This window comes from Musca vetustissima, unplaced genomic scaffold (genome assembly GCF_032173495.1).
Source record: "Musca vetustissima isolate MV318-11 ecotype Yass unplaced genomic scaffold, APGP_CSIRO_Mvet_v1 utg16717, whole genome shotgun sequence".
Classification (NCBI taxonomy): domain Eukaryota; kingdom Metazoa; phylum Arthropoda; class Insecta; order Diptera; family Muscidae; genus Musca; species Musca vetustissima.
Genome location: NW_026872559.1, coordinates 69,958 through 90,895, shown reverse-complemented (window position 1 = coordinate 90,895; position 20,938 = coordinate 69,958). Strand labels below are relative to the sequence as shown.

Below are 20,938 nucleotides of genomic sequence, written 5' to 3'. Positions count from 1 at the left end.
CAGGCATCACTGTGTGGTGGTTAGAATGTCACGGCAGATATCAGGCACTATGTAGTCAAAAAACATGATGTTGCGTTACTACTAACAGCATCCAGGTTTCCTCATGGAGGTGATCGACTCTCGTCATCTGGACTCAATCCGTTGCAATTCGGAGTGTATTATTTTGTGATGTTTTACAAAGATATCCGTCATATCTCTCTAAGGAAGTCCAGACTGGGTTTGGATTATTAAGGATGAAGAGACTGATTGTTTTATATATCGCTACCAACGTTTCTTCATCGTTACCGCAGGAGGTTACCTTCTGATTGCTGATCAAAAACCACACACAAAAGCGGTACGATTGACTTTGCAGTGGATACTTGGAGAATGCGCTCTCCGAAGAAGTTGGTGATAAAATAGCTGAAAATTTTATCTCTTACGTCGTTCATATTAACCACCGAAGAAGTCCAGTAGTATTTATGGGTATCACATGACCGGTCCCCTTCGACTATACTAGCATGCTTACTATACTGTGGCACATGTGGTGTCTTAGGGCTCATGTAGGTAACATACAAAAGGAAACAAGATAGGCCCATGGTTCCCTTTGAGAATATGCATGGAATAACTTTCTGAGTCGATTTATGCATGTCCGTCTGTTCGTCCGTCTATGTATTTTTGTGAACAAAGTACAGGTCGCATTTATATTGGATGAAATTTGGCACAGTTCACTTATTTGGCCCAAGGACGAACCCTATTGAAATTGGAGAAAATCGGTTCAGATTTAGATATAGCTCCCATATATAGTCTCGTCCGATTTTATGTGAATGATGTACCAAACTCCCAATGTTTGTCCCATTTGGACAATATTTTGCACAGAGTACTGAATCACGTGCATACTTATGTATGCGAAGTTTTGTTGTAATCGGTTCAGATTTAGATATAACTACCATATATAGTTTCGTCGGATTATATGTGAATTTTGCACAGCGCACTGAATCACGTGCATACTTATGTATGCAAATGTTGTAATCGGTTCAGATTTAGATATATGAGAGCATATGTAGTTTCGTCCGATTTTATGTGATTGATGCACCAAACTCCCAATATTTGTCCGATTTGGAAAAAAAATGCACAGAGTACTGAATTAAGCCCAGACTGTTGTCTGCGAAGTTTTGTTAAAATCGGTTCAGATTTGGATATAGCCCCCATATATAATTTCATCCGATTTTTTGTGAATGATACACCAAACTCCCAATATTTGTCCGATTGGGTCAAAATTTTGCACAGAATACTGAATTAGGTCCAGCCTGATGTCTGCGAAGTTATGCTAAAATCGGTTCAGATTTATATATAGCTCTCATATATATAAATTCGTCCGATTTTATGTAAATGATGCACCAAAACTCAATATTTGGCCGATTGGGACAAAATTTTGCAACGCACTGAATCAGGTGCATTGTTATGTTGGAATCGGTTCAGATTTAGATATAGCTTCCATATATAGTTTCGTCCGAATTTATGTTAATGGAGCACCTAAGCCCCTGAATATCTTCCGATTTGGACAAAATATAGCACAGCGTACTGAATCAGATGTATACTTATGTATGCGAAGTTTTGTTAACATCGGTTCAGATTTAGATATAGCTCCCATATATAGTTTCGTCCGATTTTATGTGAATGATGCACCTAACTTCCAACATTTGTCCGATTTGGACAACATTTTGTACAGAATACTGAATTAGGCCCAGACTGATGTCTGCGAAGTTTTGTTAATATCGGTTCAGATTTGGATATAGCTCCCATACATAATTTCATCAGATTTTTTGTGAATGATACACCAAACTCCCAATATTTGTCCGATTGGGTCAACATTTTGCACAGAGCACTGAATTAGATGCATACTTATGTTTGCGAAGTTTTGTTGGAATCGGTTCAGATTTAAATATAGCTCCCGGTTGAGATTTAAATATAGCTCCCATATATAGTTTCGTCCAACTTTATATTAATGGATCACCTAACTCCCAATATTTGTCCTATTTGGACAAAATTTTGCACAGAGTACTGAATTAGGCCCAGACTGATGTCTGCGAAGTTTTGTTGGAATCGGATTTAGATATAGCTCCCATATATAGTTTCGTCCGATTTTATGTGAATGATGCACCAAACTCCCAATATTTGTCCGATTTGTACAAAATTTTGCACAGAGTACTGAATAAGGCCCAGACTGATGTCTGCGAAGTTTTGTTGGAATCGGTTCAGATTTAAATATAGCTCTCATATATAGTTTCGTCCGATTTTTTGTGAATGATATGTTTATATATAGCTCCCATACATAATTTTACTCGACTTCATACAATTGGTACACCAAGTCTGCCCGGTTGGCATGCAATTTTCCATCGATTTCAGAATGGTATGTGTGGGGGGGGTTTGTTCAATTGGTTCAAATATCTATCTAGATAGCACACTTAATTTCTTCCGATTCCATCTCAATGGTCCTCCAAAGGTTCTATGTCTGTTCTATCTACAGGATATTGTATAGATTAACATCTCTTGTATGTACCCAAAGTGGTGAAGGATATCATATAGTCGGTCTCGTCCGACTTTTGAGCTTTCCTTACTGGTTTTTTCTGTAAAGAGCTTGGAGAATCTCGTCTATATATTGGAGAGCATATCTTTTTTGGGGTATACAGCCTCATGGAGAATCAACGAGCATCATTCCTTGATATCACAATTGTCTGTCACAATTTGCTGGCCATAGGCTCTACTATCCTAAACACACACACTAAAAAAATATACATACATACTAATTTGAATCAAAACATCAAAACTTTGTCTGATGTTGTTTTTTCCCAATGGGAAAATATATTGTTGTAGCTGTTTTCAGTTTTTTCCCTCAAATCTCATATAGAGCTGATTTTGTTTTTCCACAGCAAATGTATGCAAATCCCCCAGACGACAAAGAAACTGAAACAAATACCCCCTATCCCCAGTTGCTCGACTTGTTTACATAAAAAACCAAAGTAGAGGTAAGTATATACAAATATACATACATATTCATATATACATACATACATTTGTATATGAAGGATACCTCCGATATTGATGAGAATAATATAGAAGACAACAAACGAACTTCACTATGGAAACCTTTTTGTCGAAGGCAATATTTCCATATTTCGCCCGCTCCAATATCCCCGCACCAGCACTAAGTATTCCGCAGTACTGCATTCTCAACTGAATTTAGAGTACATTTAGGTTGTTGTTTTTTGTTTTTTTTTTTTTTTTTTGCTTTTGTTCTTCCCTTTTGATAAAATAAACCGCACAAAGATAAAAAAGATTCGCCTTGACTGCCATTACCGCAAATGCAAAGCAGAATAAACGAAATGAGATTTTGTCTGATTTTAACAATGAAATCCATACAAGTTTTTGGGTGTAGGGGGAGAGGGGACGGTTCACGGAACAACATAGAATCCACTTTGCAAAATATAAATGGATTACACGATGGAAATCCATCGACGATATTGAACTGTTCGAAGTTGTGTTCCTTTGAGTTTTTTTCTTTTATTTTATATTGGGTCTTTAGCCAAGAATTTAAAAACAAATATGCAAAAGGAATAGGGGGGTTAAATAATTGAGGGGATGTACGTATTATTAAAAGTGAATTGTATGCAGATATGATATTAAAGGGAAATATTGTTAGTGTAGATGGTAAAACATATCATAGGGAGGGTATAATAACACTATCTTCCCGATAGAGTAACTCTTCGAAGTTTAGGGGGCTATGCCACCCTATTCAAAAATTCTTATATTTGGGGAGTTAGAGCTTCTATATTATTATCGGAACAAGGAGTGTTTTCGACTAGCAGGTGGGTAAGTTGTGCAGAATAGGTTTCTACTACCTGTTGTGTTTTTTATACCCTTCACCACACTGTGGTACAGGGTATTATGTCTTTGTGCATATGTTTGTAATAGGCAAAAGGAAACGAGATAGACACATGGTTTCTTTTGAGAATATGCATAGAATCACTTTCTGAGTCGATTTATGGATGTCCGTCCGTCCGTTTGTCCGTCCGTCTGTACGTCTATAGATGTTAAATTGTAAACAAAGTACAGGTCGCATTTATGATCCGATTTGGATTAAATTTGACACAAGTCACTTATTTGGCCTATGGACGAACCCTATTGAAATTGATGAAAATCGGTTCAGATTTGGATATAGCTCCCGTATATATTTTCGTCCGATATAGGAACCAAAGCCCCTATATATCTTTCGATTTGCACGAAATTTTGCATAGCGTACTGAATTAGGGCCAGAGTGATGTGTGCCAAGTTTCGTGAAAATCGGTTCAGATTTAGATATAGCTCTCATATATATGTTCGTCCGATTTTATGTAAATGGTGCACTAAATCCCTATAGATCTTTCGATTTTCAGGAAATTTGGCATGTCGTACTGAAATAAGCCTAGAATGATATGTGTTATGTTTCGAGAAAATTAGGTCAGATTTAGATATACCTCACATATATAATTTCGTCTGATTTAAGGTAAATGGGCCACCCAAGTCCCCATATATATTTTGATTTGCACGAAATTTGGCATAAGGTACTAAATTAGGTCCAGAATGATGTGTGCTATGTTTCGTGAAAATCGGTTCAGATTTAGATATAGCTCCCATATACATTTTCGTCTGACTTTATGTAAATGGTGTACCAAAGCCCCTATATATCTTTCGATTTTCAGGAAATTTGCCATGCCGTACTAAATTAAGTCTAGAATGATGATGAACCTGAAAATCGGTTCAGATTTTGATATAGCTCACTTATATATTTTCGTCCGATTTAATGTAAATTTTGCACGAAAATTCCTATATGTCTCTCGATTTCTACCAAATTTGGCATAGCGTACTGAATTAAGTATAGAATGAGGTTTGTTCAGTTTCATATGTACAATATACATAAAGTGGTGAAGGGTATCATATAGTCGGCCCAGTCCGACTTTACTACTTTCCTTACAGGTTTGTTTACCTGGGTTGTTCGATTGCTGCAACTTTAAGACGAGTACGGACCTTGGCTGCTACAAGGTAATGGTCCGAACCGATATTCGTGCCTTCCGTCTATCACAACGTGATCAATTTGATTTCTCGTTATTCGATCGGGAGAAATCCAGGTAGCCTTGTGTACATCGAGATGCTTGAATCTGGTGCTGCTAACTACCATGTTTTTCGCCTCCGCGAATTCAATCAACCTCATGCCGTTGTCGGATGTTTCCTAATGGATCCTGAATTTTCGGACGGTGGGGCCGAAAATATTTTCCCTTCCGATTTTTGGATTAAAATCTCCCAGCAGAAGTTTAATATAATGGCAAGTAAAAATGTCTTTGGTCTGTTTAATTATGTCCTCCTTGGGAGCATGGGCGCAAATAACACTAATGTAGAAGAGCTTCGCTTTTATACGGATGATAGCAATTCGCTCATCTACTGGAGTGAATCTGAAGACGAAGTCTTTTATTCTCCTATTAACCATAAATTCGCAGAAAAATTGATTTCTCGTTTCGTGGCAGCTATAACACAATGCGTAATCATATGATTTACTTGCGCCTGTTCCTTTCCATCGCATTTCCTGTAAGACAATAATATCGGATTTGTTCTTGTTGAATACATCAGCCAAAGCGAAAACTGCGCCTGTTCTGTTCAACGTTCGCACATTCCAAGTGCAGATTCGCAGATCGTGGTCCTTTATTCGTTAGATGGTTTGGTTTTCTTTTTCGTTGCTTTTTCATAGTAGGAGAGGTTTTCCGGGTGTGGGCAACTAACCCGATGCCTCAACCCATTTTTATACCCTCCACCATAGTATGGAGGGTATATTAGTTTTATTTTTCCGTTTGTAACTCATCGAAATAATCATTTCCGACCCTATAAAGTATATATATTCTTGATCAGCGTAAAATTCTATGACGATTTATGTCCGTCTGTCTGTTGTAATCACTCTAGCCTCTAAACGAATTGAGATAGATAGGTACCCCCCAATTTTCGAATTCGCTGAAATCTTACTGGGTACCAACTTTCCCCACTAAAAATTATAAATATATGTCCACTTTTTCTGGTAGTCCCCATATAAGGGTACGTAAGGGTAAGGATTTTTTCATCGAATGGCCTGTAATTTTGTATTTTGAGTTCTTACTAGATACCAAATTTGGCTCAGGGATAAACCCTATTGAAGTGGGGTTCAGATTTAGATATAGCTCCCATATATATTTTCGTACGATTTAAGGTAAATAGTACACCAAAGTCCCTATATATCTTTCAATTTGCACGATGGGGCACCAAAGTCCCTATATATCTTTCAATTTGCACGAAATTTAGCATAGGATACTGAATTAGGCCCAGAATAACATGTGTTAAGTTTCTAGATTTAGATATAGCCCCCATATATAGTTTTGTCCGATTTTATGTAAATGTTGCACCAATGTCCCTATATATCTTTCAATTTGCACGAAATTTTGCATAGTATTCTGAATTGAGTGTAGAATGGTGTGTGTCAAGTTTCAAGATAAATCGGGTCAGATTTAGATATAGCTCCCATATATATTTTCGTCCGATTTAAGGCAAATGGGTCACTATATGTGTTTCGATTTGCACAAAATTTGGCATAGGGTAGTGAATTAAATCCAGAATGATGTGTGCAAAGTTTCGTGAAAATCGGTTCAGATTTATATATAGCTCCCAAATATATTTTCGTCCGATTTAATGTAATATGTGCACTAAATACCCAAAGTTTGGCCGACCGGCACACAATTTTGTACAATGTACTGAAGTTACTATAACCGTTCGTTTGTCAAGTTTTCTTGAAACCGGTTCAGATTTATATATAGCTTCTATATGAATATACTTTCGTCCGATTTTAAGTAAATGGTGTACTTAAAACTCTTAGCTATGCCGATTGACACAACATACTAAAATTAATTAATTTCTGGCAAGTTTCCTTGAAATCGGTTTAGATTTAGATATAGCATAGCTTCCATGTATAATTTCGACCTATTAATGTTGATTGTATACCAAATAATGGCATGAGTTGTGGGGTTTACTTATAGATAAAGATCTCACATTTAAGTTCGTTAAATTTCATGTCAATATTCCTTCGAAAGGCGACGTCTGTTAGGATACATATGTAGAATGTACCCAAAGTGGTGAAGAGTATCATATAGTCGGCCCAGTCCGACTTTACTACTTTCCTTATTGGTTTTAGTACGGAGATTTGCTATACAATGAGAACCCAAAATAGCAAATGAAGTGAAATTCTTATAACTTGGCTAATGTTTAAAACAAGAATTCTAGTTGTTATCCTTCATGGAATTGTTTGCTACACATTTCTCCTGGGACTTTTACAAATTAAATATTTATCTTATGCATTGTCATCTCTTTAAATATTTATCTACAGAAATCCCCTACTAATTGTTTGCAAATGCTTGTGGTTGTTTGCCAAAATAGTTGAAATATGTGTGCGGTTTACCTTCGGTAAATACTTTTCATCGGGGGACTGGGAATATGTATTGAAATTCCTGTAAGCAAAATGTGCACGTATGTACGTACACATTCTTGTGCATACACATATTTGAAATTAATTACATTTTTAAACACATAGTAAAAACGTCGATATGTACGGCTGAGCCGATTTTTTTATGCTCTCCACCATGTGGTGTACATTACAAATTTCTTTAAGAAGATCAAAAGAACTTTATATAGTGACTATGTCATAGTAAATTGTATGCTTGTAGGTTTTTATGAGAAACCAGTAAGGAAAGTAGTAAAGTCGGACGGGGCCGACTATATGATACCCTTCACCACTATGGGTATATTAAACAGGACAATTAACATGAAATTGGATGAAATAAAATATGTGATATTTATCTAAATGTGAATCTACCTAGATCTATCCATAAAGAATGTAAATCGACTTCAAACAAATATAAATAGGTCATCCGTTAGGCTATTTGTGTACTTCTAGAAAACGCAACTACGTAATTCTATGCTCAATTTTGTAAGTTGTGCAAAATTTGAAGTCAATCTGGCTAACATGAGGAGTTTGATGCCCAATTTACTTGAAATCTGACGAAAATATATATGGAAGCTCTATCCAAATATTAAGCGATTTCAAACAAACTTGTCACAGGTTAGGTTATACTAATTTCAGAACGTTTTGTTCCTATCACCATATTGAATCCCTGGTGCGTCAATTACTTAAAATAAATCTATAATAAAAGGGAGCTATATCTAAATCTGGACCTATTTTCACGAAACAAGGCAGACATCACTCTAGGCTCAATTCAGTACGTTATGCCAAATTTCGTGCAAATCGAAAGATATATAGCGACTTTGGTGTACCATTTACATGAAATCGGACGAAACTATATATGGGAGCTATATAGAAATCTGGACTGATTTTCTCGAAACTTGGCAGACATCATTCTACGCTCAATTCAGTACGTTATGCCAAATTTCGTGCAAATCGAAAGATATATAGGGACTTTGGGGCACCATTTACATTAAATCGGACGAAACTATATGGGAGCTATATCTAAATCTGGACCGATTTTCTCGAAACTTGGCAGACATCACTCTAGGCTTAATTCAGTACGATATGCCAAATTTCGTGCAAATCGAAGGATATATAGGGACTTTGGGGCACCATTTACATGAAATCGGACGAAACTATATATGGGAGCTATATCTAAATCTGGATCGATTTTCACGAAACTTGGCAAACATAATTCTAGGCTCAATTCAGTAGGTTATACCAAATTTGGTGCAAATCGAAAGATATATAGGGACTTTGGTGCACCATTTACATGAAATCGGACGAAACTATATATGGGACCCATATCTAAATCTGGACCGATTTTCACGAAACTTGGCAGACATCATTCTAGACCTAAATGATTAGGCTGTACTTTGTTTACAATTTAACATGGACAGACAGACGGACGGACGGACATGCATAAATCGACTTAGAAAGTGATTCTATGCATATTCTCAAAAGGAATCATGTGTCTATCTCGTTTCCTTTTGCCTGTTACAAACATATGCACAAAGACATAATACCCTGTACCACAGTGTGGTGAAGGGTATAAAAATTGAAAACCAAGTTACAGACACCCAAGTTGAAGAAAAACTGGTTAGGAACATCAACGTACCAAAAATGAATCCGGACCTTTGTGTGGGAGTGATGTAAAAATCATAAACGTATATTGAAAACTTTCTGGAAATAAGTTTTTTATTCGCCAGGAATCTGGAAAAAGGAACTATAGAATACCGAAAATTAATAACGTCCTTGTTTGTCTAAATTTTCGGCAAAAAACATATTTTGTTAAATAACAGCCACTTCGGTGGTAAAATGCTTCTAAACTATTAGGTTGGGGAAAAGAAATCCATTACTATTATTATTTTTATTTTTTTCGTAAATGGTTTAAAACAGTTATGGTCGATTTTTAGCTCCTGGGAAATGTTGCAAATGCTAACATACCGACCAACTTCGATTATTTCTCCGATTTTTTCGTGCGAGGTGCATCTTTAACATCAAAAATTCCTGAACGGAATCTACGAAACCAAAATTGCACATAACTGGCAGTTACAGTATCGGAACGATAAACACCATTCACAATTTTTGCACCTGCCTTGCATTTTCGCCTTTGTCAAAGAAAAACTGAATGCACCAAACAAAACCAACAAGGAAAGTTGTAAAGTCGCACGGGACCGAGTATATGATACCCTTCACCACTATGGGTATATTCAGCAGATGAATCCTAAGAGACGTCGCATTTTTTGAGGGACCAGTAAAATGAAATTGGATCCATAAACATGTCATTCTGCAATCTATACTAAATTTTGCATTTGGTAAATAATGCACCAAAGAGTTGCTTCTAACGATGAGACAAAAATATGTAAATCAATTTAAAATAGGAGGAAAATATATATGGGAGCTATATCCAAATCTGAACCGATTTTCAGGAAATTTAACGCCCATCATTCTAGACCTAATTCAGTACACTATGCCAAATTTCGTGCAAATCGAAAGATATATAGGGACTTTGAGACACCATTTACGTAAAATCGGACGAAAATATATATGGGAGCTATATACAAATCTGAACCGATTTTTACGAAACTCACCACACATAATTCTAGACTCAATTCAGTACGTTAGGCTAAATTTCGAGCAAATTTAGGGATATATAGGGACTTTGGTGCACTATTTACCTAACATCGGACGAAAATATATACGGGAGCTATATCTAAATTTGAAACAATTTTCACGAAATTTAGCACACATGGTTCTAGACTTAATTCAATACGCTTCGCCAAATTTCGTGCAAATCGAGAGATATATAGGGACTTTGGTGCACCATTTACATTAAATCGGACGAAAATATATATGGGAGCTATATCTAAATCTGAACCGATTTTCAGGGAACTTAACACACATCATTCTAGACCTAATTCATTACGCTGTGCCAAATTTCGTGCAAATCGAAAGATATATAGGGACTTTGGTACACCATTTACATAAAATCGAACAAAAATATATATAAGACCTTTATCAAAATCTGAACCGATGTCAATAAACCTAATCACACATCATTTTTCCACCAATTGCATTCGCTATGCCAAATTTTCTCAATCGGATAAACATTGGGAGTTTGGTGTATCAATCACAAAAAACTGGACGAAACTATATATAGGAGCTATATCTAAATCTTAACCGATTTTAACAAAACTTCGCAAACATCAGTCTGGACCTAATTCAGTATTCTGTGCAAAATTTTGTCCCAATCGGACAAATATTAGGAGTTTGGTTTATCATTCATAAAAAATCGGACGAAACTATATATCTAAATCTGAACCAATTTTTTCCCAATTTCAATAGGGTTCGTCCTTGGGCCAAATAACTGAACTTTGTCAAATTTCATCCAATTCGGAGCATAAATGTGACCTGTACTTTGTTCACAAAATTCTACTCAAAAAGTGATTCTATCCATATTCTCAAAAGGAACCATGGGTCCATTCCTTTTGCATGTTACAAACATATGCGCAAAGACATTATACCTTGTACCACAGTGTGGTGAAGGGTATAAAAATGAGCAAAGTTACTATAAAAGTCCCAATGTTGCGAAATGAAAAAAATTAACTTTTCCTTCCTTAAACGTAAAGTTAAGGAGGTTTATTTTTTATGTGATCATGTGATCAGTATTTACTTCAGATGTATGCATAGACATATTTTTCATATACTTTTTTACTCGACGTGAGGTAGAAAAACTTCTTTCAGCTGTGGTTATTGTGTATGTGGAAATATGTAGTAAAATTTTTATTTGAAGTTAAACAATTGTCCAACTTGGTATTTTTCAACGCTTTAGGTTCAATTGAAACTGTTTCCCAAAAATCAGTAGCTGTCATATGTAGGCGTACACACCAAACACAGACCTGATAACCAGAAAACAGTCTTGCAAAAAATTCACTTATTTCACCATCAATGAAGATTGCGATACCGCAAGCAGAAGAGCCAGCTCTTGGAGTGTTTGAGAGAAAAACTCTCCGGAAGATCTATGGGAATATTACCGTCGAGTGAACCATGAGCTATACCATATATTCTCTGACATCGACATAGTCAGACATATCAAGCTGCAGCGACTACGTTGGCTAGGTCATGTTGTGAGAATGGATGAATATGCCCAGTTCAATAGCTCAAAATTCAAATTGGATGAAATGCGCACAAACCAACGAGCCTAGGAATATTTTTTGTGTTCGGTTTATGGAACAATCGTTCTGTCATAAGCCGGCTAAGTAAGTAATGATCTGCCGTCATATCCTTGACCTTTCAAAAATGTTGGGGATCCAAACCCAAAATGATTGGTGTGTTTATTATACGTTCGAAAATTATTTTGCTGGTTATTCTTCTATTTCCACGTACCAAAGAAAAGATTCTATAACTTTTTAAATGCCTTGTCAAATATCGATGTATACGATATATAGATACAACTGCTAAACCGAAAAGAATACAGCACTTTTCACTTCTTCGGCAATAGACTTCTGGATGTATTCTCCAATTAGTGTTTTTAACTCGTTCTCTATTTTGGGACTCATTAAAATGAAAAACTTCTTATTTTGACTCAACACTTTGCATGTATAAGAAACCAGTAAGGAAAGCAGTAAAGTCGGGCGGGGCCGACTATATGATACCCTTCACCACTTTGGGTATATTCAACAGATGAATCCTAACAGACTTCGCATTTTTAAAGGGCCAGTAAAATGAAACTGAATCCATAAACATGTCATTCTGGAACCGATACTAAATTTTTCATTTGGTCAGATATAGAAGCTATATCTAAATCTGAACCGATTTTCAGAAGACCTAACACACATCATTCTATTCCTAATTCATTACGCTGTGCCAAATTTCGTGCAACGCTTTACCCATTGAATTAAAAAATTTCAGTATTAGCCCGATCACGTTTTATACAAGGCTTGTTCGTCACCTTGTATGATAATTTTTTATAGTGTGCCATAGGTAAAATATATATTATAGTTATTTTTTAAGATCTCTTTATGTATAGAATTTTAGTTTTTTATGGATTTAGTTTGGACATGTCTGAAGTGTCCCTTTGTTGGAGTAGTCAATTCATATTTTATTCATAATGTATATGAGGTGATGCAAATGTGGTATATCCATTTGTTTTTAGATTGCCAAATTTTTATTTTTTATCCGATTAACATGCTATATGTGTTGTATTTCCATGTATCAATTTGAAAATAATTTTATTCTAACAATTTAAGAGATATTTGAGAAAATATTTGAAATCCCATAAAAAGTGATTTTAAAAAAAGTGCAGGTAATGTGGTATATCACATGATGTTAATGTGGTATAGTATAATTTTCACTTCCAATTGATATCTTATATAATTTATTGTTTTTAATGAATGCGAATTAGCTCGAGATTTATGTCTGTTAAGATTTTGAACGGATACGTTGAGTACAACTTTAATTTTTATTACATAATAATGTCTATACATGGCAATATTTAATTTTTGTATGGAGAAGTTGTTAAAACTCATAGCCTTTGTTTTTCATCCTTGTGATTCATGGTAGACTCTCGGAAAGTACGAATGTTCCACATAGTAATGAGATTTTGTCTAGTGCTGGCCTTTTTTCATGCAGAATCAAGGTATACCACATTACCTACACTTGTGTTTACTGAAGAAATGTTTAGTTTTTTCCTAAATTGGTGATTATGTGGTGCAATCGCGCATATTATTTGATTTTTAGTTCATACTAATTATTTTAGTGCATTAGTAATAACGATTAAATTACATCCGTAAAACAAAAAAAAATATTTTTAAACTTCAACCGAAAAAAGTCAATTTCATGAAAAATTTTATTTTTGGTACTGATTCTCAACGTGATTTAAATAAATTAAAGAGGTCATTGCTATCTTATTTTTTTGAGAACAGCAAACTATAGAACATGTTTCAGTTATTCTAAAATTTTCAGTTTACAAAAAAGTGACTATACCACATTACCAACCTATACCACATTTGCATCACTTCCTCTATCATCTTATTCGGCCTAAAGGCTTTGTATACATGTTATTTTTGAATATAAATTAAATCGAGAGATATATAGGGACTTGGTGCACCATTAACATTAAATCGGACGAAAATATATATGGGAGCTATATCTAAATCTGAACCGATTTTCAGGAAACTTAACACACATCATTCTAGACCTAATTCATTACGCTGTGCCAAATTTCGTGCAAAACGAAAGAAATATAGCGGCTTTGGTGTACCATTTACATAAAATCGGACAAAAATATATATGGGACATCAATTTTAATCTGAACCGATTTTCTCCAATTTCAATAGGGTTCGTTCTTGGCACAAATAAATTATCTGTGTCATATTTTATCCAATTCGGATCATAAATGCGACCTATACTTTGTTTACAATTTAACATGGACGGACGAACATGCATAGATCGAATGAGAAAGTGATTCTATGCATATTCTCAAAAGGAACCATTTGTCTATCCCGTTTCCTTTAGCCTGTGGTGATGGGTATAAAAAATTGTATTTTCATAATTTCGACTACCTTAGGAGAAAACGCAGCAGAGGTTGCCAAATTGGATATGTTACAAACATACACGGTTACAAATAGATTGTAATTGATAATTTTAATTGTAGTGCCGGTAATTTTAATACAAATGGTTATTTTTCCATCATAACTGAATAGTAAAAGTAGTAAATCCGATAATTTTGTCAAGAGGAATATTATAATCATCAATCACTTTATCTGCAATGGGTTTGCCCGTGCGAGGGTACTGCGGTACTTTTCGAGTAAAATGGTACTGAAAAAAGTAATATTGTATTGAATTCTTCATTCTGTCATAGTTGGGTTATTGTCCGGTTCATTTGCTCATCTAGTTTATTTTGATACAATCGTTTCTTTTTGATCTCCTTTCACATAGTTTCTTCTGATCTCAATGTCATTTTTTATTTATATTAATTAAATCTTTTTTTTTACACATAAAATATAAGCGATTGCCCCACCCTTGATTCGGAGCTGTCTCCTGTCGATTTGTTTAATTTCTCTCCATTTTCTTTTCAGGCAGCTATTTTCCACATGTAAGTATAAATTTAAATCCAAGAAAAAAACGATACTATGAAATATGTGTTTTCGGCTACGATTATCAAAATGTTTAATTTTTATGTTTTATTGAAAAAATTTGATTCCATTTGCTGTGTTGTAACATTTATATCATTACAATATGTAGTATGTATTATTTCCAATATATTGTATGTTGAATATATATAAATTATATTTGTAATATATATTTATGTATACATATAGCGTTATCCAAATACCTCTTGAGAATGTAAAAAAGAAGAAGAAAAAACTTCTAAAACTGAAATGCAATTCCATGTATTTATTGTGTGTAAATATGTGTACGTGTGCTTAGTAAAAATGCATTCGTTTTTTTTTTCAATTATGGAGTGAATGTAATACTTGTTAAGAAAAACGTAAAAATAGACAAAGAAAAGGCAAGGTATTCATTGATTGGTTGACTCAAATTACAAGCCAATAAAATTTGCATTGTCGGTGGAAAGCATAATAAACGAAATATGATCTTTGGCCTCTTCATACAGGTCTTGTGTTTGTGGTCTTGGTGGTTGGTTGGTGATTGTAAAAAATGTTTTGTATATTTTTTAATAAAATGCCAATGACAATGTTTTAAAAATTTTGTTGTTTTTTCTTTTATACTTATGTTTGTAATTTTGGTTACTAAAAAAAATAAACAGAAAAACAAATAAAAATTTGAATATAAATCTAATAATATACTGGCTAAGAAGAATAATTGTTTTTGTTTGTTTGCTTATTGTTTAATTGTTTTAACTATTAAATATATGTGTTTTGTTTATAAATATATTGTTTTGAAATCGTTGTACACATTTATGTGTCTTCCTTTTAAATAAATTTGATGTGTTTCTGTGTGTTTGCAAGTATGAATTTAATTATTCATACTTTGTCGCAATTTATTGGGATCTTGATAATGTGAAGATATTACCGAAGGATGTTGTGGTGGTGGGAAACAACGCACATGTTCAACATTTGAGCCCTCCACATCACTACCTTTTAGGTATTTATTTAATATAGCAAATATTTGTGAATTTAATACTTGGAATCTGCGTATACGATCCACCATGCGCTTGAGTTTCTATAGTGAAAAAATGGAAATATTAAGAAATGGATTTTAATTTTGTTTAAAATTCTTGGGCTTACAATTCCCTTAACATCCTCGTCCTTGCCATCAACACGTTGCACTCTCAAAATGTGATAGCAAAAATCTAAGGCCTCAAAACGCCTTTGCTGTCCCAATAGCACAATCATTGCACAACCAGCCCAGTTCAAGCCTTCTCCAAACAATTCCTCAATTGTGTATTCAGTACCACGTACGGGAATACAATAGACAAATTGTAACGCCGACCACAGACGATGAAATTCGGAACATTCATCAACGTGTATAATACCATTAGCCGGTGCTGGACCAGTCCAAACCGGATCATCTAAATAGCTTTTAATACGATTCAAAATAACTTCAAAAATACTGAGGCCACAGCAGAGACGTTCTCGAGTGAGGAGATCTCCTTCGCGGGCAATCATTGCTTGCTGGAAATAGATAAATTAATGATATTTTAATCGAAAAGCAAACAATAATGATTCTACTATGTTCTTGGTTTTGAAAAGAAAAATATTCTCCCCTATATAAATTGCTAATTTTAAATAATTCATTCTGTTGTAAGAGGGAAATTGCATTTCCTTCTTTGAGTTTTTCACACCAGGTTCCAATCAGGATTCCAATTTTTAAATATTAACATGTACTCACTTTTGCTGTGCCTAATTTTTCCACATTCGAGACAATTTGTAGATTTGCAAATTGGGCCTCCAAACGCTTTTGTTTGGCTTCAGGTTTTTCATTTTCTGCAACAGCAAAACAATAACAAATTAGCACTTTGTTTTCATTACAAAATATATAAATTTTCTTCTCACCTTTGCAGAATGGTCTGGGAAAGATATTCTGAAACAATGCAGCATGCAATAAATCACACACCTCTTCCTGTGACAAAGCCTGTTCAATTAGTAAACAGAATATAATACAATTACCAAATTCACGGAATGATTGAAACAATTCGGTTTTTGTATCCGGATACTGAACAATATCGGTCAAATGGGCCTGGTAATAACTTAAAACACCCGGTGAACCATATTCACAGCGGGGTAATTTACATGATTTTGGCATAGCACTCATCAGGGTTTTGGTAAACTGTAAAAGTGATCCCTGTATCAATGGTTTTACAATATCTTTTAGGATAATATCCATAACAACAGCAATGCCTTGATAGCCTAATAAACGACACATTGCATGGAAGTGGGGTGCGCCAACGAAACCAGTATATTGACCATATTGTGTGGAATAGGCAGCATTCAATTGTTTTGAACCCCACAAATAGTAGTGGGACATTTGAGGGGGCTTTTCGCGTTGCATCGGCTGGGCAGAGGCCAAATTAACTTTGCTGCGTACAAATCTAAGGGAAAAACATTTTACATTATATCAAAACACAATTTCAGTTTTACACTATATTAAAAACATACCTATTTGTGGCTGCATTATAACAATAATTAACCAAGAAATCATAATTCAATTCAACAAACACATGTAGCGTTATGCGACCATAGGGTGCCAATACATTGTGATTGGCCTCCTTAACCATAGCCTCGAAATTGTCCAGGGCCAAATATTTACTTAGCAATTTGTGACAGATGCGATTGCATTCCAAAAGACCTTCAAGTTCCTAGTATAGTAATGAATGGGTTAGTTTTTGTATTTAAATTTTAATGGTCATTACTTACCACTATGCCGGTAATATCATTGCCTTCAAAGCGACTTATTGCCAATTCAATACTCTTGTGCATATTTGCATTAATACGTTGTGTGATTAGCTTGTTCAAATCAATGGAGCGTCCTATAAAAAAAGAAAAAAAATATGAAATTAATTAATTGGTTTGTAAAGAGCTATAAACAAAAAGTGGTTCCTAATTTCGAGTACGAAGTTTTTCTGCCCTTTAAAATACACTTTCAATACTGTTATTGCATGTAGTAGAACAATACCATATAGATAATGTCATCACAGTCCATTCTCTTACCCAACAAAAATCAAGGTTCTGTATTCATATACCTCCTCTATCATAGAGCACGGAGGATATACATTTTCAAAAAAAACTTACCCAACAATTGTACATGTCTCTGTTTGAGTAATGTCTCATAACGATTATTGCGAGGATATGACTGGAAGTTAAAGCCCAAAACTTCACATTCCAAACGGAAACGTTTGTCCAAGAAAATGCTGAAAAGGCAATAAAAAATTATATTTTCTAAAAATATTAAAATTCATTAGCTTACCTTCCCGCCAATTGCTTGTAATGGGCAAAGATTTGTTCACTTAGCTTATAGACAAATTGATCGAAACACAAATTAACCTCGGCCTCAACTTCATCATATAAAAATTGTTTGCGAAAGACAGTCAAAGCATAATGAGCCGAGTCATTATACAAATCCAGGGGATATAAAACAAACCTATAATCCAAATAAAATATATTCATATTAAAAAAATCGAATTTTGTATTTTTAACTCACTCCATCATAGACGGCTCCTTGGTTTGTAAAATATGATCGGTCAATATCCATGGCATGGACATTTCAATGGGGAATTGTATACGTTTTTCCATTGTTATCAAATCCTTACATTCCTCGTTGTGTTGATGACGCACCGTACATTTGTTAACTTTACGTCCCATTGTCATTTCCAAATAGAATTCACGATACCACAATTGTGATAGATCACAACATTTTTGTAGAGTATCGCTAAAGTTTAGCAAATAACTCCAATAGAATGATGTCTTATGGAATGCATCAATTTGCATAAGGCAATTGCCATCGATATCTTTACGTAAAGTGCGTTTGCCTCCCGATTTATCGGCAATCAAAGACTCCAACATGGTACGAACCATATACAGTTGTGTTGAAGATGGTCCCACATTCAGGCGTGGCACATGAATACGAAAACCACCATCTGGATCTTTTTTACCCTTTATAGCTGGATCATCTGTTGGTTCGTAGCCCTTTTGCCAGTCAGCAGCTGTTTCACGCACCGACATTATTATACTACGTATAAGATCTTTTTTATTCTTGACGGCCTTGCGTAAGGGTTCACGCAATGTAAGTTGAACAAAATCTTGCAGTTCCGAATAAATATTACGTCGTATGGCTTCACACAAAACCGTTTCAATGCGGGCCATAAGGACCTGGGAAAATAGAAAATTCATTAATAAAAAATCTATAATTTCCAATGGAAATCTTAACCCACCTGTAAACCCTTAATCATGGCAATAACTTCGATTAAAGCAAATTTCTCTTCCGATGTATAATTGTAACGCGTAGCTCGCTCATATTCTTCTGCCTCGACGGGACATTCTTTATTCTGATGATGATCCGTTGGATGCAATAGCTTCCAAGAATATAATTCCGTTACAACACTTGTCCACTCCGACAGTAGCTGTAAACCTCTTAATGCCAAATCTGCTGTTGCTCGATTTTCAGCATCTGAAGGATTTTCCTTAACAGTTGTTGTAACCTCATTTGTGTAACGAGCCAATTCCGATATATATTTTACATGATCTTCACGTATCTGTGGCAGATGTACCATAAGATCTGCCTGGGGACTGGCAGCATTCGAACTAGACAAAGGCCATTTACTGGGATCGTAGTGTTTACTTCTCTTTATATAATTGAAGGGGGCAATTTGCATATCGCCAAACAATGGTACCACTTCCAAATTCTTAAAGATACGATCTATGCGATCCAGGCGGATCTTTTTCTTTTGATCCAATTTATTGATGTTGCACGCATCACTATCCATTAGAAAAAGACCAAAGCCCATTACCTTAACCAACATATGCTTCTCTTCGGGTGTCAAATACATTTTTGTCTCGAACATGTGTACACAAATGTTCACCACATCCGACAGCAGATCCTCATAGCCAACAATCTTCTCCAGCGTATCTTTGACAGTGTCACGTATCTTATTTTGTGTTGCCAAAAACATGGAAAGATTCTGAGACTCCTGTAGAGTGTGAGAGTCTGACATAACTTTTAGAAATTGAGCCGCTCTTCGATATGTACTGTAATCGTTTTTCACACTAGACTTCATGTTCTTCAATTCATCCAGGACTGCAAACATATTGATAAAACGACCCAAAGTTAATAGATATGCTTCAGATACAAAGTCTTTACGTTTTTCGGTATGGCAAAGACGTTTAACTTCGCCCGAAAACGCTTCAATGGCTTTCCGTTGGAAATACATAAAATTCAAAAGTTTATTGACTTCGGGAGCCAAAACCTCTACGGTCTTCTCATAAATCTCAACACGATTGGGCTGTTCATTTGACTTGGGTTGTGGTATAGCTCGGGAACAGCAACGCCAGGTGTACAGCATAACCGAGTGCTTTTGGCCTTCATCGAGTAAAATGTTCTAAAAAAAATACACAGTCTTTAAAATACTTTTAATGGAAATTTGTAATTTCATACTCACCAAATTTGCATGTGTTGTAGCCTCTTCAATGTATTTGGCAATACCGGTAACAAAACCATTACGGTCCTCAAAATTAGTATCAAAATTTGCCTTATAAATTACCGAACATGGTTGGGCCTCAATGCATGGCTGTTCATCGGGCAGCGATAGTTCATCCAATACCTCCACATTGGATAAGGCATCTGCCAGAGTAATTTTTTCCGTCATGTTGTTGCACGCTTATTCTAAACCCCGCTTGTATCATAAGTTGTTTACATTCGTCTCCGAACCTGCTCTTCTTCACATTCACTTTGAATTTGGTCACCGAATCTAAAATAGCAACAAATATTGATTATTTGTGTCTGGTGTTAAAAACTATGTCATCGTGTGTAATATGCCACCCTAATGTTTCATTAAAACTTGCACCCACTTACAATCCGATAGGAAAGGGGGGTTGGGTGTGTCAATTACTTCTTTGCAAAGCTTTAAATTCCAACAAAAACTCGTATTTTACTTTTATTTCATTATATTCTTATACTTTATCGGTTTCTGTACCTTTTATTTACTGAATTTTCACAAAACTAAGATCCGCAACACAAAATTAAAAACTTTTCTGATGAGTAAACAACGGAGCAAAATAATTTTTCATTTTCTTCGGACACAAACACACCCGCATAGAACTATCAAGGGATTACTAGATCGACTTTCGACTAATCGGTTAATCGAACTGTGATGTGCTTGTTGTGAGTAACCGAACCAAAACACATGCACATCGGGTTAGAACTGAA

General features: G+C 35.1%; 1 protein-coding gene across 1 annotated transcript; it reads right to left on the bottom strand.

Annotated features, from left to right (window-relative positions):
• Window positions 1-15,522: 15,522 nt before the first annotated feature.
• On the bottom strand, window positions 15,523-20,378 carry LOC133329761 (cytoplasmic FMR1-interacting protein). The gene is made up of 11 exons (XM_061538258.1): window positions 20,172-20,378; window positions 18,948-20,111; window positions 18,218-18,885; window positions 17,984-18,157; window positions 17,809-17,927; window positions 17,434-17,546; window positions 17,176-17,375; window positions 16,573-17,108; window positions 16,409-16,503; window positions 15,805-16,191; window positions 15,523-15,739 (listed from the first exon to the last, which is right to left on the bottom strand). The coding sequence occupies exons 1-11, from the start codon at window positions 20,376-20,378 to the stop codon at window positions 15,533-15,535; spliced, it is 3,870 nt and encodes a 1,289-aa protein (XP_061394242.1). The 3' UTR covers window positions 15,523-15,532.
• Window positions 20,379-20,938: the final 560 nt, after the last annotated feature.